At 40.9% G+C, this 20326-nt stretch overlaps 1 protein-coding gene across 4 annotated transcripts in view; it reads left to right on the top strand.

Annotated features, from left to right (window-relative positions):
• The window catches only part of RELN (reelin), a 291904-nt gene that overhangs the window by 161015 nt on the left and 110563 nt on the right, over positions 1-20326 (top strand). For all 4 annotated transcript variants that reach the window (XM_083574837.1, XM_083574836.1, XM_083574839.1 and 1 more), the window contains 8 exons: positions 3678-3829; positions 5991-6103; positions 7496-7704; positions 10950-11078; positions 11939-12048; positions 14580-14646; positions 17213-17446; positions 18043-18204. In XM_083574837.1, coding sequence (XP_083430963.1) covers positions 3678-3829; positions 5991-6103; positions 7496-7704; positions 10950-11078; positions 11939-12048; positions 14580-14646; positions 17213-17446; positions 18043-18204 — 1176 coding nt within the window. The remainder of the gene's footprint in view (positions 1-3677; positions 3830-5990; positions 6104-7495; positions 7705-10949; positions 11079-11938; positions 12049-14579; positions 14647-17212; positions 17447-18042; positions 18205-20326) is intronic.

The following is a 20326-nucleotide window of genomic DNA, read 5'->3' as shown; positions in this document are numbered from 1 at the left end:
ACTGTTTGGCAGGCCATTGAAGCTTTCAGGTCTTCCGAAAAAGATTCTTCAGGTTTTAAAACAAACTTATTGAATGACAAAGTATGGTTTTGTCAGGTACCTAAGACCTTAAATTTTCTAGAGTGGTTGTGTCTTCTGTACTTAGAAATCAGACACGCATCCTTAGACATTATCTTGCTAGTGCATTTCCAGATTCTCTCGTGGTTCTTCCCAGACTATCAAAGTAAAAAGTGGGTTGCCTTTATGACATTGTTAGCAACCACGTACATCTCCAGGAGTCAACAATTGGTGGCAAGTGAGCAGCAAGTCCTTGATGAGAATGTCTCATTGGTCCCTACCAGCACAGCCCTTTTGCAGGGAATGGGGCTGTGCATATCTTTGATTAGAACTCTTCATTTCAGAATTGCTATTCGGCCATTTCTGGAATTGTGTGAAATAACTTCTTAAACAATGGCTAGCATGTGCACTGTAATTCTCTAGGCTTCAACCCCCTCTCCTGGGTCTCTATTTCTCTGTGTTCTCTATGTTGACTAGTGCGTGCATATGTAAATATACACAAAATATCAGTGCAGTGCAGTGCTTGCCTCCCATCCCACAATAACTTGTTACTTGTGCATAAAGTAGATGTTGTAGGAAGCTTTTAAAATATGGCTATTCTGTAACTAGGACAACCAGCTTCGTGGTCTGATTAAAAATCCTTACAATTTTAAAAGAAGGAAACTGTTATGACTTGCTCACTAATATCATTGCTTTAGAAGCCAGTGTATGACAGGCTATTGCGGAATAAATGAGTGCAATATAGAGGAGATTCAATACATAGCCTTCAACAGTGTGTAATGGGCCTGAGGAGTCTGCTCCAGCAGTTATCCTGGGTGTGAGAATAGGTATATTGCAAACACGCAAGAGTGCTCCTATTTTCTCTCTGTGAAATATTGGAGGCTATGCATTATGTGTTGCTTGCTCTGTGACTGTCTGAGATGCCAAACACTAGTTAGGAATTGCATGCTGGTTTGTCTTGTGAACTTTTAAACTTTCCCTGCAGCCCAATAATGTTCTCAAGCATTAGGCACAATGACGTAACTGAAATTAACCAGTTATTGAAAATCCACATAAATGCCAGTACCAATTAACCCCTTTTTAATTGCAGAATATATCCCTAATAAGTGGATCTTTTGTGAATGCTGTTCCAATTAAACATCAGCCCCTGCCACTCATTATCATTAGTCTAAATTGGTTCCCTGGGAGTTATCCCAATAAAGTAGCAACCCTGATTAAGTAAACCCACTTCAGCACCTCTTAGGCACCTTGCCTTTCGAAGAGCCCACAATTACAGGCATGCAAACATTTGTAATCCCACCTTGAGAAACTAGTTTGGACTGTATTTAAATTGTATCAGCAATTTTGTGAAGAAAAGAAATTACGTAATTACAGTCTGATTAGAATGTCCTGTGTAAGGAACTATCTGCACTGATAATAATGATTTGCACTGATACTTAATTTTTTTTATTAAATATATGTATTATGAGGTACATCTTGAATGCTAAGCATTGAAAAATATTTGATACAACTTGTACCAAATGCATGTACTTTATACAATGTGGATTAACATTAGCATGGTTCAAGATGTGTTCTCAGTGAAACTGCAGCTACATAAAAAAAGATCCTGCTGGATCAGGCCAGCATCCTGTTCTCACAACCAGATGCCTATGAGAATCCAGTAAATGGATTTTACATATTGTGCATGATCCCCACATATACAAACAACTGGGTGCATGCTTTGACTTTTTCTGATAGATTGCTCAATGGTGGCAGAGGCATTTTTGTGTCGAAAGTGGAGCCCAACTGGTGGCTCCAGCTATTCCTCCATCCCACCCAATGCTGATAGCTTCTGTGTGCTGCATGGCGGAACCAGCCCTGTTCTTGCTCCTAAAAATATGCAGAACCTGCTTTTTGAAGGTTCTTTGTAGTTCCAGGAGGTTCTTGAAGGTATGGGTGCAAGTCCTAGACAAGTGGTGAGTAGACATTAGACACGTGGAATCTACTGTTCTGGGCCAAAAAAGTATACCTTCAAAACATTATTATTGTCTTTCTCTCTAACACCCAAGAGGCCTTCATAAAACGTTACTGCATTTTCTGCTGTTGCTTTCCAAGGAAACTTCTACAATGTCTGAAGCTCTTGATGTCCTTCAGATGAAGGAAGATGATGTCCTCAAATGTCATGCTCCAGGAACCCTTCTGGGAGGCACCAATCTAAGACTTTTAGATATAAAAGATATAACAATTCATTTATAAAAGAAAAGGTGTTGCTATTGGTATTTATCATCATCAGTCTGAAGAGAACATGGAGAAAACCTCTCTAGGCAACCTATGCTTTGGTTGCCATTGAGAACCCAGATGGTGTGGGTGTTATCTCTTCCAGGAACACAGGACAGTGAGCCTTTCTGAAATATGCTGCTTGCACTTTTGCCAGTCAGATCCAGGGAGCCTTCTGTGAGCCCCTCCTTTTGTTTGTCACTGATCCGCAAGCTGCTTATCAGCCACGGAGTGAATCGTAGATAAACATCTGCACCATTGCCTTGTGTAATCAGATTCCCCTCTGTGCATCTTGTGCCGCAATAAGGGGGCTCACCCATTTGGTGTGATGTGGGTGTTGGCTTGTGAGGCCCCACATTGCTTTTCATGAGTACCTGTGGGAGGTCCATGCCTGATTTCCCCTTCCAGCATGATCCCAAAGAGACTGAAATGGAAACTGCAACTGAAAAGGCAGTTACAAAGGAAGAATTGCAAGGCGAACGGACTGCATCTGTACGTTAATTCACTACTTCTCCACAGCCTGAGGTGGCTGAAACTTCTGAAGGGATACAATTGCCCTCTGTGCCAATACAAAAATTCCCAGCTAAATAATTGCAGTGCATCTTGCCACTGATACTAGGTAAAGGGTCATCAAGACTGACAAAGAGGGTAGACAGCTCTGATCCTTCCCTCAATTCTGCTCCTTGGTGGCAGTTAAAATGCCTATTCCGTCATTTCTGTTTGCTTATTCTTAACCTTTTCATCCATCATTGAGGCCATTGCCAAGAGTGGGGCAAGCAGCTTGGTCGGGAGAATACACAATGTATAAAAACCTGTTTAAATATTCATGATATTTTTTGTCAAACATATAGCTATTTTGAATTATGATGAACATATTTCAAATCTTGTCATGCTGCTTCTTCTTCTTCTTCTTCTTCTTCTTCTTCTTCTTCTTCTTCTTCTTCTTCTTCTGCATTGGACACTGTTATTGGTGCTCCTCCACCAAAAAATCCTGAATATGCTTTAATTAATTAATGTAAGTTTGCTGCTTTTAGGACCAAGGGCCACTTAGCTAAAAGGTCATGTAAAATGTCTTTAAATATATAAATGCACCTTACAAAAGACATTTGTGTCCCACCTTTCTACCCCAGATGAAACAGTTAATACATTAAGCATAACAATATCACAGGAGACCACATATAATATGAGAACAAATATTGGTAGTAAATCAGGAAGAAAAACAAAATACTGTACATACCCAGCAGGCTTGAACATACTGTCATGTTGGCCATGGTTTCCTGTTGAGTCTATACTCAGTACCAAGGATTGCTTCTACATAATGTGTGAAATAGCCCTCTCTCTTACATCTTGGCTAATGTCTTCAGGTGGGATATATCTGGAGCTGTAATCGGCACTGAATGTGGAACCCTGGAATCAGGTTCATCAGCTGTTTTTCTCAGAGATGGAGAGAGAAAGCTGTGCACTCCATATATGGACACTACAGGTTACGGAAATCTGAGGTTTTATTTCAGCATGGGTGAGTATGAGCATTAGTATGTTTTGGTATGTGCACATTTGATGAGAAAAGGTGTTACAACCAGTCCTTCTGTCTGAGTGCCTGTCCTTTTCAGAATCTGTGTGGCACTTGGTCCTCACTGCCTTGACTACCCTTGACCCTTGGTTTGGCCGTTTTTCCTTCCGGCATTTTCTCACTGTCACTTGCTACTAAGCCTTCACCAGGAAGCAGATATCACAAGTACTTTTGACAAAACTAGAATGGTGATAGTTCATCCCTTCCATACTGAGGCTGGATCTAGACACGTCAAAGAAACAATTCAGTTAATTGCGATGTAAACTCATACAGGGAAATCCGGTAGGGAAAGACAGGGCTCCACAGCGTCATCTTGTGTCACAGTGTTATATCGCATATATAACACATATAAAACACTTTTTGTTTACCAATCTAGCTGAGCCCTGTGTCTCCTGACCTCATAACTCTCTGCATTTCCCCCTCCAAACCCTGGTAGGGGCAGAAATATATGTTATATGATGACATCAGGACCTGAGTAAATTTTACTACACATTTCCTAGGAAGAGGTAGATAACTGGACCTGTATTATCGTAACATCGAGTTCCAGCTTCTGTTTCTACTTCACCTGCTACATTTCCAGTGGGAAGGGAGGTGTATGAACCTAGTGTCATGGCACCTGAGTCAGAAACAGTGTTTTTGAGGAGCATATTTTGCAACAGAATTGGAGGCCAAAGACTCAAGTTGGTATGCCTTAGTGTCCCAGAAGAGGAATCTGAATTTTAAAGGCGTTGGACAGGGCTTGATAGATATGCTGGTGGTCACTTGAAGAGTTCCTCCTCTTCATCTTCCTTTCTCTTGCATTTTGTGCCTTCCCATTTTTTCTTTTCTTTTCAAGCTAGTCCGGTAATGAGCTGTTACAATAATGACTTGCCTGTGGTTTAAAAGCAACCTAACCCAGACAGAAAAGTATTCTGTACAACCTCATGCTGAAATACTTTTGGAAATCTTGTACTAGCGGGCCTTCCACAAATGGGTGGTTGTTACCTTGGTTAACACTTTGCGAAGACAGCAGATGAGATAGCAAGCAGGGGGCATAGATACAAAAGCAGAACCATCTGCCTCTCTTAGTAAGAGAGCTGCAATTACTGGAGTTTTGTAACTCTTTTTGGTAGTGGGAACCAACAAGCAGAAGATTTCAATGGCAAAATCACACACTTTGTCTTTGCGACACTTTTTCCAGGAATGTTGTTTTTCAAGCTCTACAGATCAGGTAAACTACATGGGGAGCTTATTCTTTCAACACTGTGTTCATTAATGTGAAATGGAAAGACAGTAAAGGAAACAGAGAATAAATTTGCTTTTCCGATGAAGCAGCCTTTTATGTCAAAAAGAGTAAACAGCCTTTCTTACTGGAAGTGGAAGTTCTCTGATATTTGCTCTGAATTGTCACGTCTCCTCTGTGCTGCATAATGTACAAAAAAAAAAGCACAGGAAGGGGAGATTTCTGCATTTCCAGGTCTTTCAGGAGATGCACACCTGCATGAAAAACAGGAAAGACACTTTAGTCGACCTTCTGAACTCTTGGGCAAAGCTGTTGGCTCAGCAAGAAAGGCTGTCGACTTTCATGATCACACTGGAAAACATTGTGTGAAAATTTACTTGGTTGAATATTCAAGTGGGGAAAATATTAGGAGGGTGGAAGTAAATTTTAATTTGAGTTTAAAATATAGGAGCTGAACTGCATCCAGAATAATCCCACAGAACAGTCTTGTTGGGATTGTAAACTTCAAGTTGCAGATAAGAATCTGAATGCTTAAATACTGTGTGAAATCAACCTTTCTGCATATAGGAAACCAGCAGAACAGTATGAAACAGTCAGGATAATGTGCTTCTTTTCTACACAGAGTGGCTTTCTTTTCTTTTTCTTTTAACTTCCAAGCATGTGGTTCTCATCACTGTTTATTTGAACCTCATTTTGGGATGGGTGTTATATTGCTGCATTTGCTGCATTTCAGTGGCATTGACTTTTGTTTCAAATGTTGCACACATCAACTTAACAATGTTTGGTGACTGTAATTTTCACAATTGTTTGTATATAAGGTGAGAAGATTTTAATATACAACTGAATGTTAAATAGCTAACCCCACCAATATACACATTGCTACAGGTGGAAGCTGTGATGCTGGACAAACCCATGAAAGTGACGTCATATTGTATGCAAAGATTGAAGGAAGAAAAGATCACTTAAATCTGGATACAATGACCTACACTTCTTATAGGGTAAGAGTTCAAAACAAATCCTGAAGGCAGCTCAACTCAGGTGACAAATGCTTGGCTCCTAAACTGATCCTCCATTCATATATCAGATTTCCACCAACTCCCCATTCCTCTGTACCCCCCTTCCTGTTTCCAAAACTATTCCCAAATTTGAGGCAAGTTTGGAGGGGCTTGCTCAGGTAATAAGACTATTAAAATAGTTGCGAAATTAGCACGGTGTCTTCACCATTTAAAAAAATTCTTGGAATTGTAGTTCAATAAGATGGCTACGAATTCTGTTCATCCTAGCCTGCCTAACAAAGTCATGGTTCCCAACCTCTTTGGGAATATGAGAATGACTCTTAGACCTATTCCTGTAGTATATAGGTACAACAAAAATAACATACAGTACCCTAATTCAAACACAAGAGAATAGAGATAACTAATCTCCTTTCCATGGAGGTGCAGGTTACAGCAACAGCCAAGGCGACATTTTTCCACCTTCGCCGCATCAAGCAGTTGGTCCCTTACCTTTCCCGCCCCGACCTGGCCACAGTGATCCATGCGACGGTCACCTCCAGGCTTGACTACTGTAATTCGCTCTACGCGGGGCTGCCCTTGAAGCTGTCCCAGAAACTCCAGCGGGTGCACAATGCAGCAGCGAGGCTCCTCACGGGGTCTCTGCCACAGGAGCATATTCACCCAGTGCTTTTCCAGCTGCACTGGCTCCTGGTGGAGTACAGGGTCAGATTTAAGGTGCTGGTTTTGACCTTTAAAGCCCTTCACAGCCTAGGACCCTCGGACCTACGAGACCGCCTCTCCAGGTATGCCCCACGGAGAGCCTCAAGGTCCATAAATAGCAACACCCTAGAGGTCCCAGGCCCTAAGGAAGTCAGATTAGCTTCAACCAGAGCCTAGGGCCTTTTCAACACTGGCTCCTGCCTGGTAGAACACTCTGCCTCATGAGACCAGGGCCCTGCAGGATCTGATTTCTTTCCGCAGGGCCTGTAAGACAGAGTTGTTCCGCCTGGCCTTTTGCTTGGAGCCAATTTGATTCCCACTCCCCTTTCTTTTTTCTTTTCCTTTCTCCTCCTGCGATGAGGCTGCATTTTAATGTTTTAATGTTTCAATATTTTAATGTTGTATTTTAATCTTGTTTTTAAGTTGTATTCATTCAACTTGTTTTTATTATTGCTTGTTAGCCGCCCTGAGCACGGCCTTATTATTAATTATTATTATAATGTGCAAGTACTGCTTTTGGAACAAAAGTTTTCTAGCATAGTTTATATGTATTTATATGTATTTGTATGTATTTATATGTATTTGTGTGTGTGTGTGTGTCTATTTATCAGTCTATAATTTATGTATCTTACAGATTACATTACAGAAATGTAATTAATGTGATTTCTGTTGAAGGTTCCATCTTTGGTTTCGGTTGTCATCAGTCCAGAGCTGCAGACTCCAGCTACCAAATTCTGCCTCAAGCAGAAGAATCATCAAGGGCATAACAGAAATGTCTGGGCAGTTGATTACTTCCATGTCCTACCAGTACTTCCTACCACTGTAACTCATATGATACAGTTTTCTATTAACTTGGGTTGTGGAACCCACCAACCCGGCAACAGGTAAGTGCATTTATTTATTTTTTAATGTAATTGTTAATTTCTCTTAACAATTCTAGCTTTTATCAAACTGCCTCCCTGTGCTCCTTGGTGCATTTATGCAGGGCTAGTGTTAGGATCTGAGGGCTCCTGGACAAGGGACCATCCATGGACCCTTTTCACCATGAATGGGCTCAGGTAGCAAGATAAGCATAATGAGAGAACATAGTAGGAGAGAAGACCATAGCTCACTGGTAGAGTGTGATTGGCAAGTAGAAGGTGCCATAAGTGATCCCTGGCATCTCCAGTTGAAAGTATTGAGCCCCTTTTGGGGCTCATGGACACTTCTAAGAAGTTTCAAAAAATGTGAGCACCATCACAAAATGGCTGCCATGAGGCCTGGCTAGTCACAAAGGACAGGTAACTTGCCCAAGTAACCGAGTACAAGGAAGAACTGAGGTCTGTGCCTACAAATACACAACAACTCCTTTGAGCTCACAGCTTTCTGCTGTAAATTGAAAACAAATGCATAGATGGGGTCTGAACCACAAACCATAAAATTGCTCATTTGAATCCATGGTTTTCTGTTCATTGGAACACAATGATTTCTTCAAATTGCTTCTAACTGAACTCACTTCCCCAATCTCTTCCTCTCTTTTTTCAGGATTGCCTCCATAGCTCTCTTTCACAGGCAACGCAAGCATGAACTCAATTCATCTCTCTCCTTCCTTCCTTCCTTCCTTCCTTCCTTCCTTCCTTCCTTCCTGTGTTCCCATCTGCTCTCCTTCGGCTCCACCAACACCTCATCTATACTGGTTTTGTCCTCCCTATGTGGCTCTGGCTTTCCCCTTTCCTACCTTCCCTCCCATGGCCCCATCAGCTTTCTTTCTGGGTCTCACAAGGTCCCATCCACCTGTGCCCAGATGATCCATGCAAGCAAGCCAAGTCACACCATGTGTCAGAAATATTATTGTGAGCCATGCCACATGTGAAAGACAACAGCATTCTGTAGTTTTATGTAAAACTTCGGCATCTATTTTCTTCAGCTAGGACAATAAAAGCATAAGATAGGTTTGAAAGTTTTGGCCAACTTCTGCAGACAACTTCTTGGGAACCCTTAGTTGGCCATATGTGTTCTACATATGCAAATGTAGGTGTTCTGTATTTTGGTAGACCATGCTCAGTAGAGATCTACAATTAGAACAGTCCTTTTAAAATGAATTTCTCTTTTAAGGGACAGGTACAAGCATAATTTCCTGCTTCATAGTAGGGTTTTTCAGTACAGTCTTTGATCTTTTTTGAAAGATCTCCTTTCAACTCACATAGTGGCTCCGATTCAGGGAGTTTGTTTTGCTTTATTCGTTTTTGAAAAGAACTGCTAGCTTCCCACAAACCTCATCTACATTTCAAAAATAATTTCACCATGCAAATCTCCTTGTCCACCAAAGCATAATTTTTAGCAGTACTCTCATTTCATGACTAGGAATATAGTAGAATATCGAGTAAATGTGGTCCTCAAAGGTATCCATAAAATTTCAACTCAAATGAAATCAGTGAAGCCTCATAAGCTATTTTAATTTACATTTAAAATATCACACACACAATAATTGTGCGGAAAGACATTCTTCAAGTAAAATCATATTCCAAATAAATTATTCTGAACTGGATAAGCCATGTGCTGGCTATTTGGCACCAGGCTGATGAATTATTAATTTGTCTTAATGCTTCATTTGCAGAACTTAAAATGAGACTATTAGAATTAAACTGCGCTGCTTAAATTATTCTACACAGACATTTTTCAAAAGGCTACATTTCTTTCAATATTTCCCAAATTAGTTGAAAGCTCGCAGAATGTGACTTGTGCTTATTCCAAAAGTATGTACTGAAAGTCCTTTTTTTTAATAACGAGTGGCAGTAAAATACTTTAAAAGTTCAGAGGTGAGGTGATTCATGTTGAAAGAACTTTGGATTAACTCACACATTTGTGACCACTCACAAATACACTCCTCCTTGTTATGGACGTTGGTGGAGATGGTTGCAGCAGGGCATTCTTGGATGACAAAGATCAATCTGGGTTCTGGTCTGGCCTTGGGACCAAGCTGACCTTGGTCACCTTTACCTAGAACTGAGCAAGGGAAGTACAAGCTTACTCCTCAGTCACACTGAAGCTTTTGATAATGTTGACCTTGGCATTCTCCTGGACCAGCTCCATGGGATAGGATTGGAGGATCTGTTTTACAGTGGTTCCAGTCCTACCTATGTGGTCAAGTCCAGAGAGCATCACTGGGAGAGTGCCTTTTCACCCCTGAGAAGTTATGTTCTGGGGTGCTACAGTGCACTATTTTATACCCAGTGCTATTTAATATCTATATGAAGCCACTGGGAGCAGTCATCAGAAGATTTGGAAGAGGCTGTGTGTGCCACACATATCTAACCTAAGATGTGATCACCTGAACTGCTCCAATATGTGAATATCTCCTTAGATAAGATCTCTCACACATGTACTTCTTGTACCCCGTACCCACCCTCCACCCACTAGAATGCTTCTTGGAGATGCATGGGAAGCTGTTCCTTCTCAAGGTCAGAGTAGTCTGATATAGGTCTAACATCTATACACACTGCAATCCTCCTCTCCCCCCCCCACCGCCTTTTGAGGTTCTCGGCTACTTGGGAGGAGGCTGAGATTGTCCACTATGCAGCTTCTTGATCAAGGAGACAGCTATTCTCGTATGCCTACTATATTTCTGTGCTTCTGTGGAATATAACATGCGTGCACAGCTTGGCCTTTTATCCCTGATTGTTCTGAACTTATGAAATATAAATAACCCAACTCAATTGCCAGCTCAGCCTCCTGACCCCTCCGCAAAATGGTTTGAGAAACCTATTAGCAGTAGGAGCACACAGGCCTTACCTCTCGGTTTCCCTTTGGTCTGCTGCCTCCTTGACACACCAGCACTGGCATCAATCCTCTTTAAACCCAATGTAAAAAACCACAGCCTGCTGGGCAAGTCAGACTTGCAGAAACTGCTCTCACACCCATCAGCTAAACACTTTCTGACAAGGGTTACCATCTCGTCTTTTAACGCACTGTGCTTCATGTCTGTTTCATCTTGAATGTTCAGCACTCACAGGCATTTCATACTTCAGCATCCAGGGGATCAATTATTAAATAAGCCATGATTTTAAAGCTTTTGTGTGTTCTTGCTATTAATCTCAGCTAGTGTGGGATGAATAGCCTATTTTACTTCTCTGTTTCTTTGGGTTCCTAGTGTCAGTTTGGAGTTCTCCACCAACCATGGCCGATCCTGGTCCTTACTTCATTCTGAATGTTTGCCAGAGACATGTGTCGGGTCTCACCTTCCTCACAGCACAGTCTATGCCTCGGAAAACTACAGCGGGTAAGGAACTTCGCTCCCCAAATAACTCTAGTGCAAGAGTGATGCAAGAGGAAATTGCTCGTGACTCTGAAAAGCAACGGATATGATGTCAGTGTCTTAGCTCTTCTCTGTGACAAATGGAGGAAGGCATCTGATGTTATGCTAAGAAATTTTTTCACCTCAGGTTGTTTTAATTGTAAGAAGGACAACCTGATGTTTTCAGGACCCATAGTAACTGAAAAATGATTTGCTAAATCTATTAAATAAACGTGAATTTCTTAAGAATTATATCAAGCCTAAACAGTTGCTTATGGTTAACTCTGTCTGCATATTCAAACCTAAATGGCTATATATGAGTCCTCGTTAAGCAGCAATAAAGTTACATTACAAGTGTGAAGTAAACCTTTTATGAGTGATGTCATTAAGGCTTCCTCAAGTATGGGCAAATCCCAGTATAATAAGGATTTGGCATAAAGGCTCTTACTCTACTTTCCTTGAACATTATATGTTCGTTCCAGAATTGTTTCCAAAGTTCCTATTTGTATAACAATAATTTGAAGGATTGAGAGCAGCTAGAATAATCTGCTTCAGTGATGATAGCCAGAGAGCTTACAAGCTAAATTTAGATTTGGAGGGGGGAGAGTGAAGCAAGGATATTAAGGAAGGAATATATGCAAATACAGTTGCATGCATTTGGACTTAAGCTACTCTATCCACTCCACATGCTCCTAGAGTTTAAGACGCTGTGATCCTTAAATACTAGGGTACCCTTTGTCTTTGTGAGTGAATGAAGCATCTGCAACTGGTATGAGCTTGACACTATTATAACTCTAAATCGACTTGTAAGTTTCAAAGCATGAAGGCTCATATGTTTGTTTCAGGTGGAACCGAATAACTATTCCACTTCCCAATGCAGCATTAACTAGAGATACCAGGATTCGATGGAGGCAAACAGGACCAATTCTTGGAAACATGTGGGCAATTGACAACAGTTAGTAGCATTCATTACCATCATCACTGTGCCTCAATAGTGCTTATTGTCTGTGCTCCCGTCTCAGTGAGTGCCTTTGTGTTTCGCAATACGATAAAAATTGTAGGGATCCCAGTTTCTTAAGCACTCCCCCCCGCAAGGTGTTGTTGTTTTCTTTATTAAAGTGAGGCTAAATATCATTTTTCCAATTTAAATGGCTTGCAGAATCTTAGGATATAACATCATGCACTGAAGCAGGAAAATGCATACACCAGGGCTGCCCAAACTTTTTGCAAAGGGGGCAAGATTAGATGAAGTGAACATGCGTGAGGGCTGACCAAAGTTGTTGAGCTTTTTTGAAGTTGCTGAGCTTTTTTTAAGATTTTACCCCAGGACATATACTGCCACAGGGGCTGGATTAAATTGACGGGTGGGCTGCATGGACTTTGGTCATGCCTGACACACACACACACACACACACAGAGAGAGAGAGAGAGAGAGAGAGAAATATAGGGAAATCCTAGAAATTGTTTTGAAAACATAAACCTGATTTACGTATGTAATTTAAAAAATAATAATAATGCATGTGTCCTATTACACAGCCACATGTGGAGTTGCAGGAATGATTTCTCTGGCTAGGTCCAGATGTACCAGGAAACCAAGGTTTAGAGATTTGCCACCACATGCTCTCCTAATGTCCATTTCTCTTCACTCTCCCTGTCTCTTGCACAGGAACTGCCCGGACACTTCTCTGCATGGGTTTAAATATTACAGCTAACCATCACTACATCAATCTGAGTGCAATCAACCACACACTCCTATTTTCACTTTTATTATTGTGTTTAAACTGAGTCTCCAGAGTGGGTGTAGCAGTATGGCCGGTTTCATTTTAATCCTGAGTGGGCAAGGAATTCATTTGCAAGAGGGAAGAGGCAGGGAGAAAGTAGGCAGAATTTCAAAGCCTGCTCCGAGTCCTCCAGTCCTCGTTTAGCAGGCCTTATTGCCAGTAGATATGTAGATTAAGTCATATGAGATCTATTAATAAAATAAGAAGGGCATGATCAAAGCAAAAGCATTTTACAATGTAGCACTTCATTTGTGAATGACATACTATATAGCTGGTTTTATATTAAACGTATTTGAGGAATAAGAAAGCTGCAAAATGTCCAAAGCTCTGCAAAAGAAGGTGAGAGTTCACTAATATCCCCATAAAGAAATAGGATAAATTTTAACTTTATTTTATTATAAATGCAGGTTTTCAGGCCAAGATATCTGATGTTGATCTGTGAGTGTGTTGTTGCTTTAACGAAAATTTTGCATCAAGCTAGGAAGTATGAAAAACAGAGTACACTTCTTCTTTTAAAGAAGTTGCAGTCCAAAAGCTGCTCCATGTAACTCAGTTTTTACAGGAAAAACCTTACATGAATTAAAGCTGCAGTCCTATACATACTTATTTAGGAGTGAGCCTTATTGAACTCAGTGAAACTGAGTAGACATGACTAGGATTGTGCTATTAGTCTTATGGAGGGGGAGATGGGGAAGAACCTTTGATAAGTGATATTAAAATGTGTGATAGTTAATTCCTGCTGTTTTTTGTTGTAATGTTATTCACACATGCACATTTTTATTTTTTGCATTAACTAGGGATTAACTGTGTTTGAGTTTTTGAGGCAATATTAATGTTTTGGATTGTGTGTGGTGACATCCCCAAAATGAAGGAAAATGGACATCAAACACTTTTCACTGTGTCTTGTTATTAAGAGGGTATCCATGAAAAAAACCATAAGGCCAAAGCAGCACGTAAGAAAATTCTAAACAGAACAATGGCAGCACAATTGGTGACTGAATGTTCATGTTTTGAAACCAGAACAAGTCCGCATGAATTTTCCATCAGTTTGGGCCTGAACATGGCAATGGCAAAGCATTCCAGTGCTAGCTTCAAAGTTTCCAGTGGGAAAACAGGGCCAAAACAGGGACAATTTCAGTATCTTGCCGGTTAAATGGAATGACTTTGTTCACATGAGAGTGCTGGGTCCCCTGCTAGACACTGGAGTTTGTTTTCATAGCATATACATGCTATACAGTGTTTTTTGAAATGTCATATTGATCATTACTAACTTCTTAGGTTTTCACACACTCATTGTGTGTTATTCATATCCATTGCTGATTTTCTTGTATTTGTCTTGGGTCTTATTGAGCTCCTGGATAATGAATATAGTAAGGCTATTTTCGGAAAACTGCTTATCAATATCCGTTTCCTGCAAAAAAAGGGGCAAATGTCCAAAAAAAATCCACAGCATAACCTTAATTGTAACAATATTCAAAAGAACATAAATCATCTTGCAAGAGCAAGTTTTGTTTCAGTCAGAGTCATAGTTAACAAATGCATCCATCCATATATTCACTATAAATCTATCACTTACACAGTCACATTGCTTGGATCAAAGGTAAATATCCTAGTCTTGCTTGAAATTATGAAGTCAGTATATCTGTGCCTTGTTTGTTTTTTCTTTGTCTCAGAATTTAATATAACTAGTTTTCTTTATCTGCAGTTTACATTGGGCCATCTTGCCTCAAATTCTGTTCAGGTCGAGGGCAGTGCAGTAGAAATGGCTGCAAGTAAGTCTGATATAAACCACTGGCCAATGTATTTGTGCTTCATATTATGGTTCTTTCTAGGTTGTAAGATAGTCTGTCCTCTGGGATTGCACCCTCTCCTGGTAGAATAGGCAGGATCTTCTACAAGTGGTTATCAAGAAAAAGAGTTCTCGCCTTGCTTAGACCAGACTTGTCTCAGTAGCAGCACTCTTGTTAAGTCATTCTGTCATTCAAATGGGGTAGGGAAGAGGGCTTCTCAAGTTGAGCCCATATGGAATCAAAACAATTATCAGGTCCTCTTATTTGGCATAAGGTGGGGGCAGTGCTATTCACCAAATACTACTGCAGTGTTTCAGAGGGGCCTGCCTGGGATCCGCCATGTAACATGGACTGCAGCACCACCTGATGGGTTGTTCCCTTGTCTTCCACCTTTCTTTGTTTACCATGCCTATTATTACTTCTCCCAACTGGCAGTGGAAAAAGGCATAGCTTCAGCTGCAGTGGGGAAAGCATTTTCCATGAGCGCCATACCCGCTACTTAAAGTTCCTCTAACAGACACTCCAATGGTCACCCTAACTTTTAACATTTACCATCCAACCATAACAATAGTTGCACTGAAGTTTTGCTTCATCAGGTGTTTGAGACTGACTCCATTAGCCTCAGAGCCTCAGCCTCTATTTGCTAGGGTTCTGGTTATGTGGACTGGTCACCTAACTGCTTTCGCCAAATCTGTTAATTAAAAATGGTCTGTAAAATATATCTGTGTCTGTGACCTTTGTAGCAGAGTCCCTTTTTGATTGAGTGGTAGTTGGGCCTAGGTTTCTGGCTTCGGTGTCAGTCACAAGCAGAAATGAGGCCATGCCTCTCTTTGGCCATGGAGCTCTCATTTGCAGCTGGGGATCATGAAAGCTCGGAATTTCCCATGATTCCCAACTGCAAAAAAAATAATGGGAGTCCTCTGCCATATGTTACCCCTACCGTTCCCTAGCGCTTTGTGCAAAAAAGGTTAGCGAGTGGCAAAGTAAGGTTATCTCGGGTGTTCCATTGAACCCTTCAAAAAAAATTTGACTTTTTCAGACTGTTCCCATGAAACACTTCTAGCAACTTGCTTTGTTTTGGGTCAGACCAGAAGTGTGAACCTATTTCTGCCCACGCATCCAAAAGACTATGAATGACACCTGTTAGATGTGGGTAGGGTTCTTATTTGTTGCACTTAGGATGTACCAAGCCATGTCAACAGAGAGCTGACTTCCACGTCATGCTAAGCCATACCACAGCTTAGTGTGAACTCAAAAGGGTTAGGGTTCCTGGAGATGAGTCTAGAGCTATCACATTCTTCCCCCAGTCCTCCTGCTGCTGCAGTGCTGTGTTTCCTTCAGACAAACTATGAACTATAAACCTAGGAGCAAACCTTGGAGTTACAGCTCATGGTTTGCTGGAGAAGAGACGGTGGGACACAGAGAGAACAATGAAGGCGGGGATTCCTGTTTTCATACCTGTACAGTGGTACCTTGGTTCTCAAACTTAATCCGTTCCGGAAGTCCATTCCAAAACCATAGCGTTCTAAAACCAAGTCGCACTTTCCCATAGAAAGTAATGGACAATGGATTAATCCATTCCAGACTTTTTTAAAAAAACAAACCTAAAACAGCAATTTAACATGAATTTTACTACCTAACAAGACCATTGATCCATAAATTGAAAGCAATAATCAATATACTGTAATATAAAATAAATAAGACAATATTGTAGATGATAAAAATTGAAATTAACTTTTTTTCTTACCTGCACTGATGATAGTCATTATTTGGATGGGGGGCTTTTATCCACTTCCGCAGTCACACAATCACTCAGTAGCTGAACTGGGTTCCACACAGTCACAAAAACAAATTAACCGAAAAAGCCTCAAAAACAAAAATGCAAAATAGCTAGCAAAAACAAAAACGCCAAACTTAATCAAGGCGCAGCTTCTGATTGGTGCAGTTGCCCCAGAAACAATAGCCAACAGCTGCATCGGATGTTCAGCTTCCAAAAAATGTTCGAAAACCGAAACACTTATTACCCTCCCTTGGTTTGACTACCAAGGCATTTGAGAACCAAGGTACCACTGTATTACATTTCTCTCTCTGCTATTATGTTTTTATTTTGACCATTCAGTTTCCTTTCCCTAATCTAGTTGCTGTTATAACATATAACACAGCTTCTTGGATTTTTGAAATTCCTGCCCTATGTTATTTTAGTCTGGGCAAGGCAGAGGACAGACTGCCCTATAATAAATTCCACTGCAGTAAATAGGTATTACTGTCAAGTAGAAGAGTTTTGTTGTCTCGGGACAGGATTTCCGCAGTTTAGCAAAAGAATGTTTGAATGTGCTTTCAGAAAAAATATTTGTAGAGATTCAAAACTGAAGAGGAATGGTGGCTGGGTAGACTTAATTTAATTTTTTGAAGTTTTATACAGCATTATGGTTGTTATGTCTGAAGACATCTGACTTTATCCATGACTTGATCTTGCATGTTCCATGACTTGATCTTTATAATACCTATAATATTTAGCTGAACATAAAATTCTTATGTTTTATTACAGATGTGATCCTGGCTTTTCAGGGCCCGCATGTGAAATGGCCTCCCAGACCTTTCCTATGTTTATATCTGAGAGTTTTGGCAATTCTAGGCTTTCTTCGTATCACAATTTTTACTCTATCCGTGGTGCTGAAATAAGTTTTGGTTGTGGAGTCCTAGCAAGTGGCAAAGCCTTGGTTTTTAACAAAGACGGGAGGCGTCAGCTTATCACTTCTTTCCTTGACAGCTCACAGTCCAGGTAAATAGAAATAAATGGAAATAAGACATTGAAGTTACAACACAGGATCCAGAGAGCCTCGGGTATCATGTATTAAAACTCGCAGCCTCCAATAGAGAAAATTGATCGAACATGTTACTAGTTTCTTAATATACTTCTTATTTGATTTTGGTTGTGTGGAATTTAATTTTAAAATTCATTTGCTTTATCTGCAGCACTAAGTATTTAATACATTTGGGGGCAACTATTGTATGCCTGAGTTTGCAAACATGTGGCATTAATATCAAAAGTGAGTGTTGGAGCCAAGTGCTGATTAATTATTTATGAGGTTATATTTATTTTGACAGCTTGTGGCAGCTGATTAGATCCATTCGATATCTCCTCCACCCCTCCGGTTCCTAATAAATAATTGAAGGCAATAATGATTGGCATTTTAAAACAATATATTCCACATTGCATTGCTGGACTGAATAAACAATTTCAGCTTCACAAAGACCCTATAAATATTGTTTTCCTTGGCTTGTCTAGATTTTTAAGATTAAAAAAACAACAACAGTTCTAGGAAGAGAGTGCTGTATAAATTGCAATTTACAACGATCCATGCCCTTGTTATCTAGGTTCCTCCAGTTCACCTTAAGGCTTGGAAGCAAATCTGTCCTGAGTACCTGCAAAGCACCTGATCAACCTGGAGAAGGAGTATTGCTGCACTATTCATATGACAATGGGATTACGTGGAAACTGCTGGAACATTATTCCTATCTCAACTACCATGAGCCAAGGTACAACAGTCATTTCCATGTGCTTCCCCAGTTAAGTGCTGGCTGTCTACAGCCCTATCCATAACACACTTAAGCTGAAGCACTTGTATTTAAGATGATTTTGACAGACTCGGTTTAGTAGGAGTTCTTGGTTGAATTGAAAATACACTATCGCTGCAGTTGTGCAAATTACTTTCATTGTTGTGGGGGTTTTTGTACCCTTCTCATGTTTTGAATTTAATATTATTTGAGAATGTGGGCGCTCCTTAGATATTTATGGATTAACTGTATATGTAATGAAAGGCTGCATATTTTGGAAACAATATCAGCAGCTGAGTATAATACAGTGGTACCTCGGGTTAAGTACTTAATTGGTTCCAGAGGTCCGTTCTTAACCTGAAACTGTTCTTAACCTGAAGCACCACTTTAGCTCATGGGGCCTTCTGCTGCCACCGCGCCGCCGGAGCCCGATTTCTGTTCTCATCCTGAAGCAAAGTTCTTAACCCAAGGTACTATTTCTGGGTTAGCGGAGTCTGTAACCTGAAGCGTATGTAACCTGAGGTTCCACTGTATACTACAGTCAAAGCCACCTATACATGCCTACTCAGAATAATAATAATAATAATAATAATAATAATAATAATAATAATAATATTTATTGATACCCCGCCCTCCCCAGCCAAGGCCGGGCTTACAAGCAATAATGTCCCTTTCATTTTGGTGAGTCTTATTCTCATACAATTATGCCTCAGTCCCATTATGCACTACAGTATTTAAGGGTTTTACTACATAGAGCCCAAACCTAGTTCCCCTCGGCTATGCCCTTGTACCTTCCCAGAGCAATCTGGTAACGACTCTTCTTTCCCTGTTCAATGCATGGTAATAATGATAGTGATGAGGATTTTAGAATTTCATTTCCTTCCTGAAAGTGGGACTTCCATTCTAGAAGTATTTTCCATGTTATGTATAATGTATGAATTAAGGAAAGTGGCTGCCAGTGGAGCAGAACAATCTATATAGTCTTATGTACCTTTTCCACTGAATTCTTTGTATAATGGATTCCACAGCAAGAGGCAGTTCTATTTATTTATTCCTTTGCTCTCTATCCTGCCTTTCATCCCAGGAACTCAAGGCTGTGTGTACATGGTTCTTCCTCACCTTTATCCTCAAAATAATCCTTTGAGGTAGGTTAGATCAAGATAGAGTGACCAGTCCAAGGTCACCTAGCAGACTTATGGGTCTAAGGGCTACAACTAGTCTTTGCCTGCAGCAGCAGGTCATCAGAGAGGGGACTAGCTGGGTATTTCTTGACTTCCCTGTTTGATAGTCAGAATTGCTGCTGGGTTAAACTCAGAGTAACTTTGGGCTTTATTGGAATAGTTATCCTGTGGCACTGTGGGTTAAACCACAGAGCCTAGGGCTTGCTGATTCAAAGGTTGGCGGTTCGAATCCCCTCGACGGGGTGAGCTCCCGTTGCTCGGTCCCAGCTCCTGCCAACCTAGCAGTTCGAAAGCAAATCAAAGTACAAGTAGATAAATAGGTACCGCTCCGGCAGCAAGGTAAACGGCGTTTCCGTGCGCTGCTCTGGTTCGCCAGAAGTAGCTTAGTCATGCTGGCCACATGACCCGGAAGCTGTACGCTGACTCCCTTGGCCAGTAAAGCAAGATGAGCGCCGCAACCCCAGAGTCGTCCACAACTGGACCTAATGGTCAGGGGTCCCTTTACCTGCACATGTATCTTCATTGGATAACATTGCCAGGAGCAATGTACAACTATACTTCAGTACTATACTTCAGTACTGGATACTTCAGTACTGATTAAAGTAAGCATTATTTATTTATTTATTTATTTGTTTTTGAACTTATGTACCACCCTATAGGAGGGACACGGGTGGTGCTGTGGGTTAAACCACAGAGCCTAGGACTTGCCAATCAGAAGGTCGGCGGTTCGAATCCCCGCAACGGGGTGAGCTCCTGTTGCTCGATCCCTGCTCCTGCCAACCTAGCAGTTCGAAAGCACATCAAAGTACAAGTAGATAAACAGGTACCCCTCCAGCAGGAAGGTAAACAGCGTTCGCTGCTCTGGTTCTCCAGAAGTAGCTTAGTCATGCTGGCCACATGACCCGGAAGCTGTACGCCGGCTC

The sequence above is a fragment of the Podarcis filfolensis genome, assembly GCF_964270895.1.
Source record: "Podarcis filfolensis genome assembly, chromosome: 10".
Lineage (NCBI taxonomy): Eukaryota > Metazoa > Chordata > Lepidosauria > Squamata > Lacertidae > Podarcis > Podarcis filfolensis.
The sequence above is the reverse complement of the archived record's forward strand: the minus strand, read 5'-3'. Positions and strand labels throughout refer to the sequence as shown.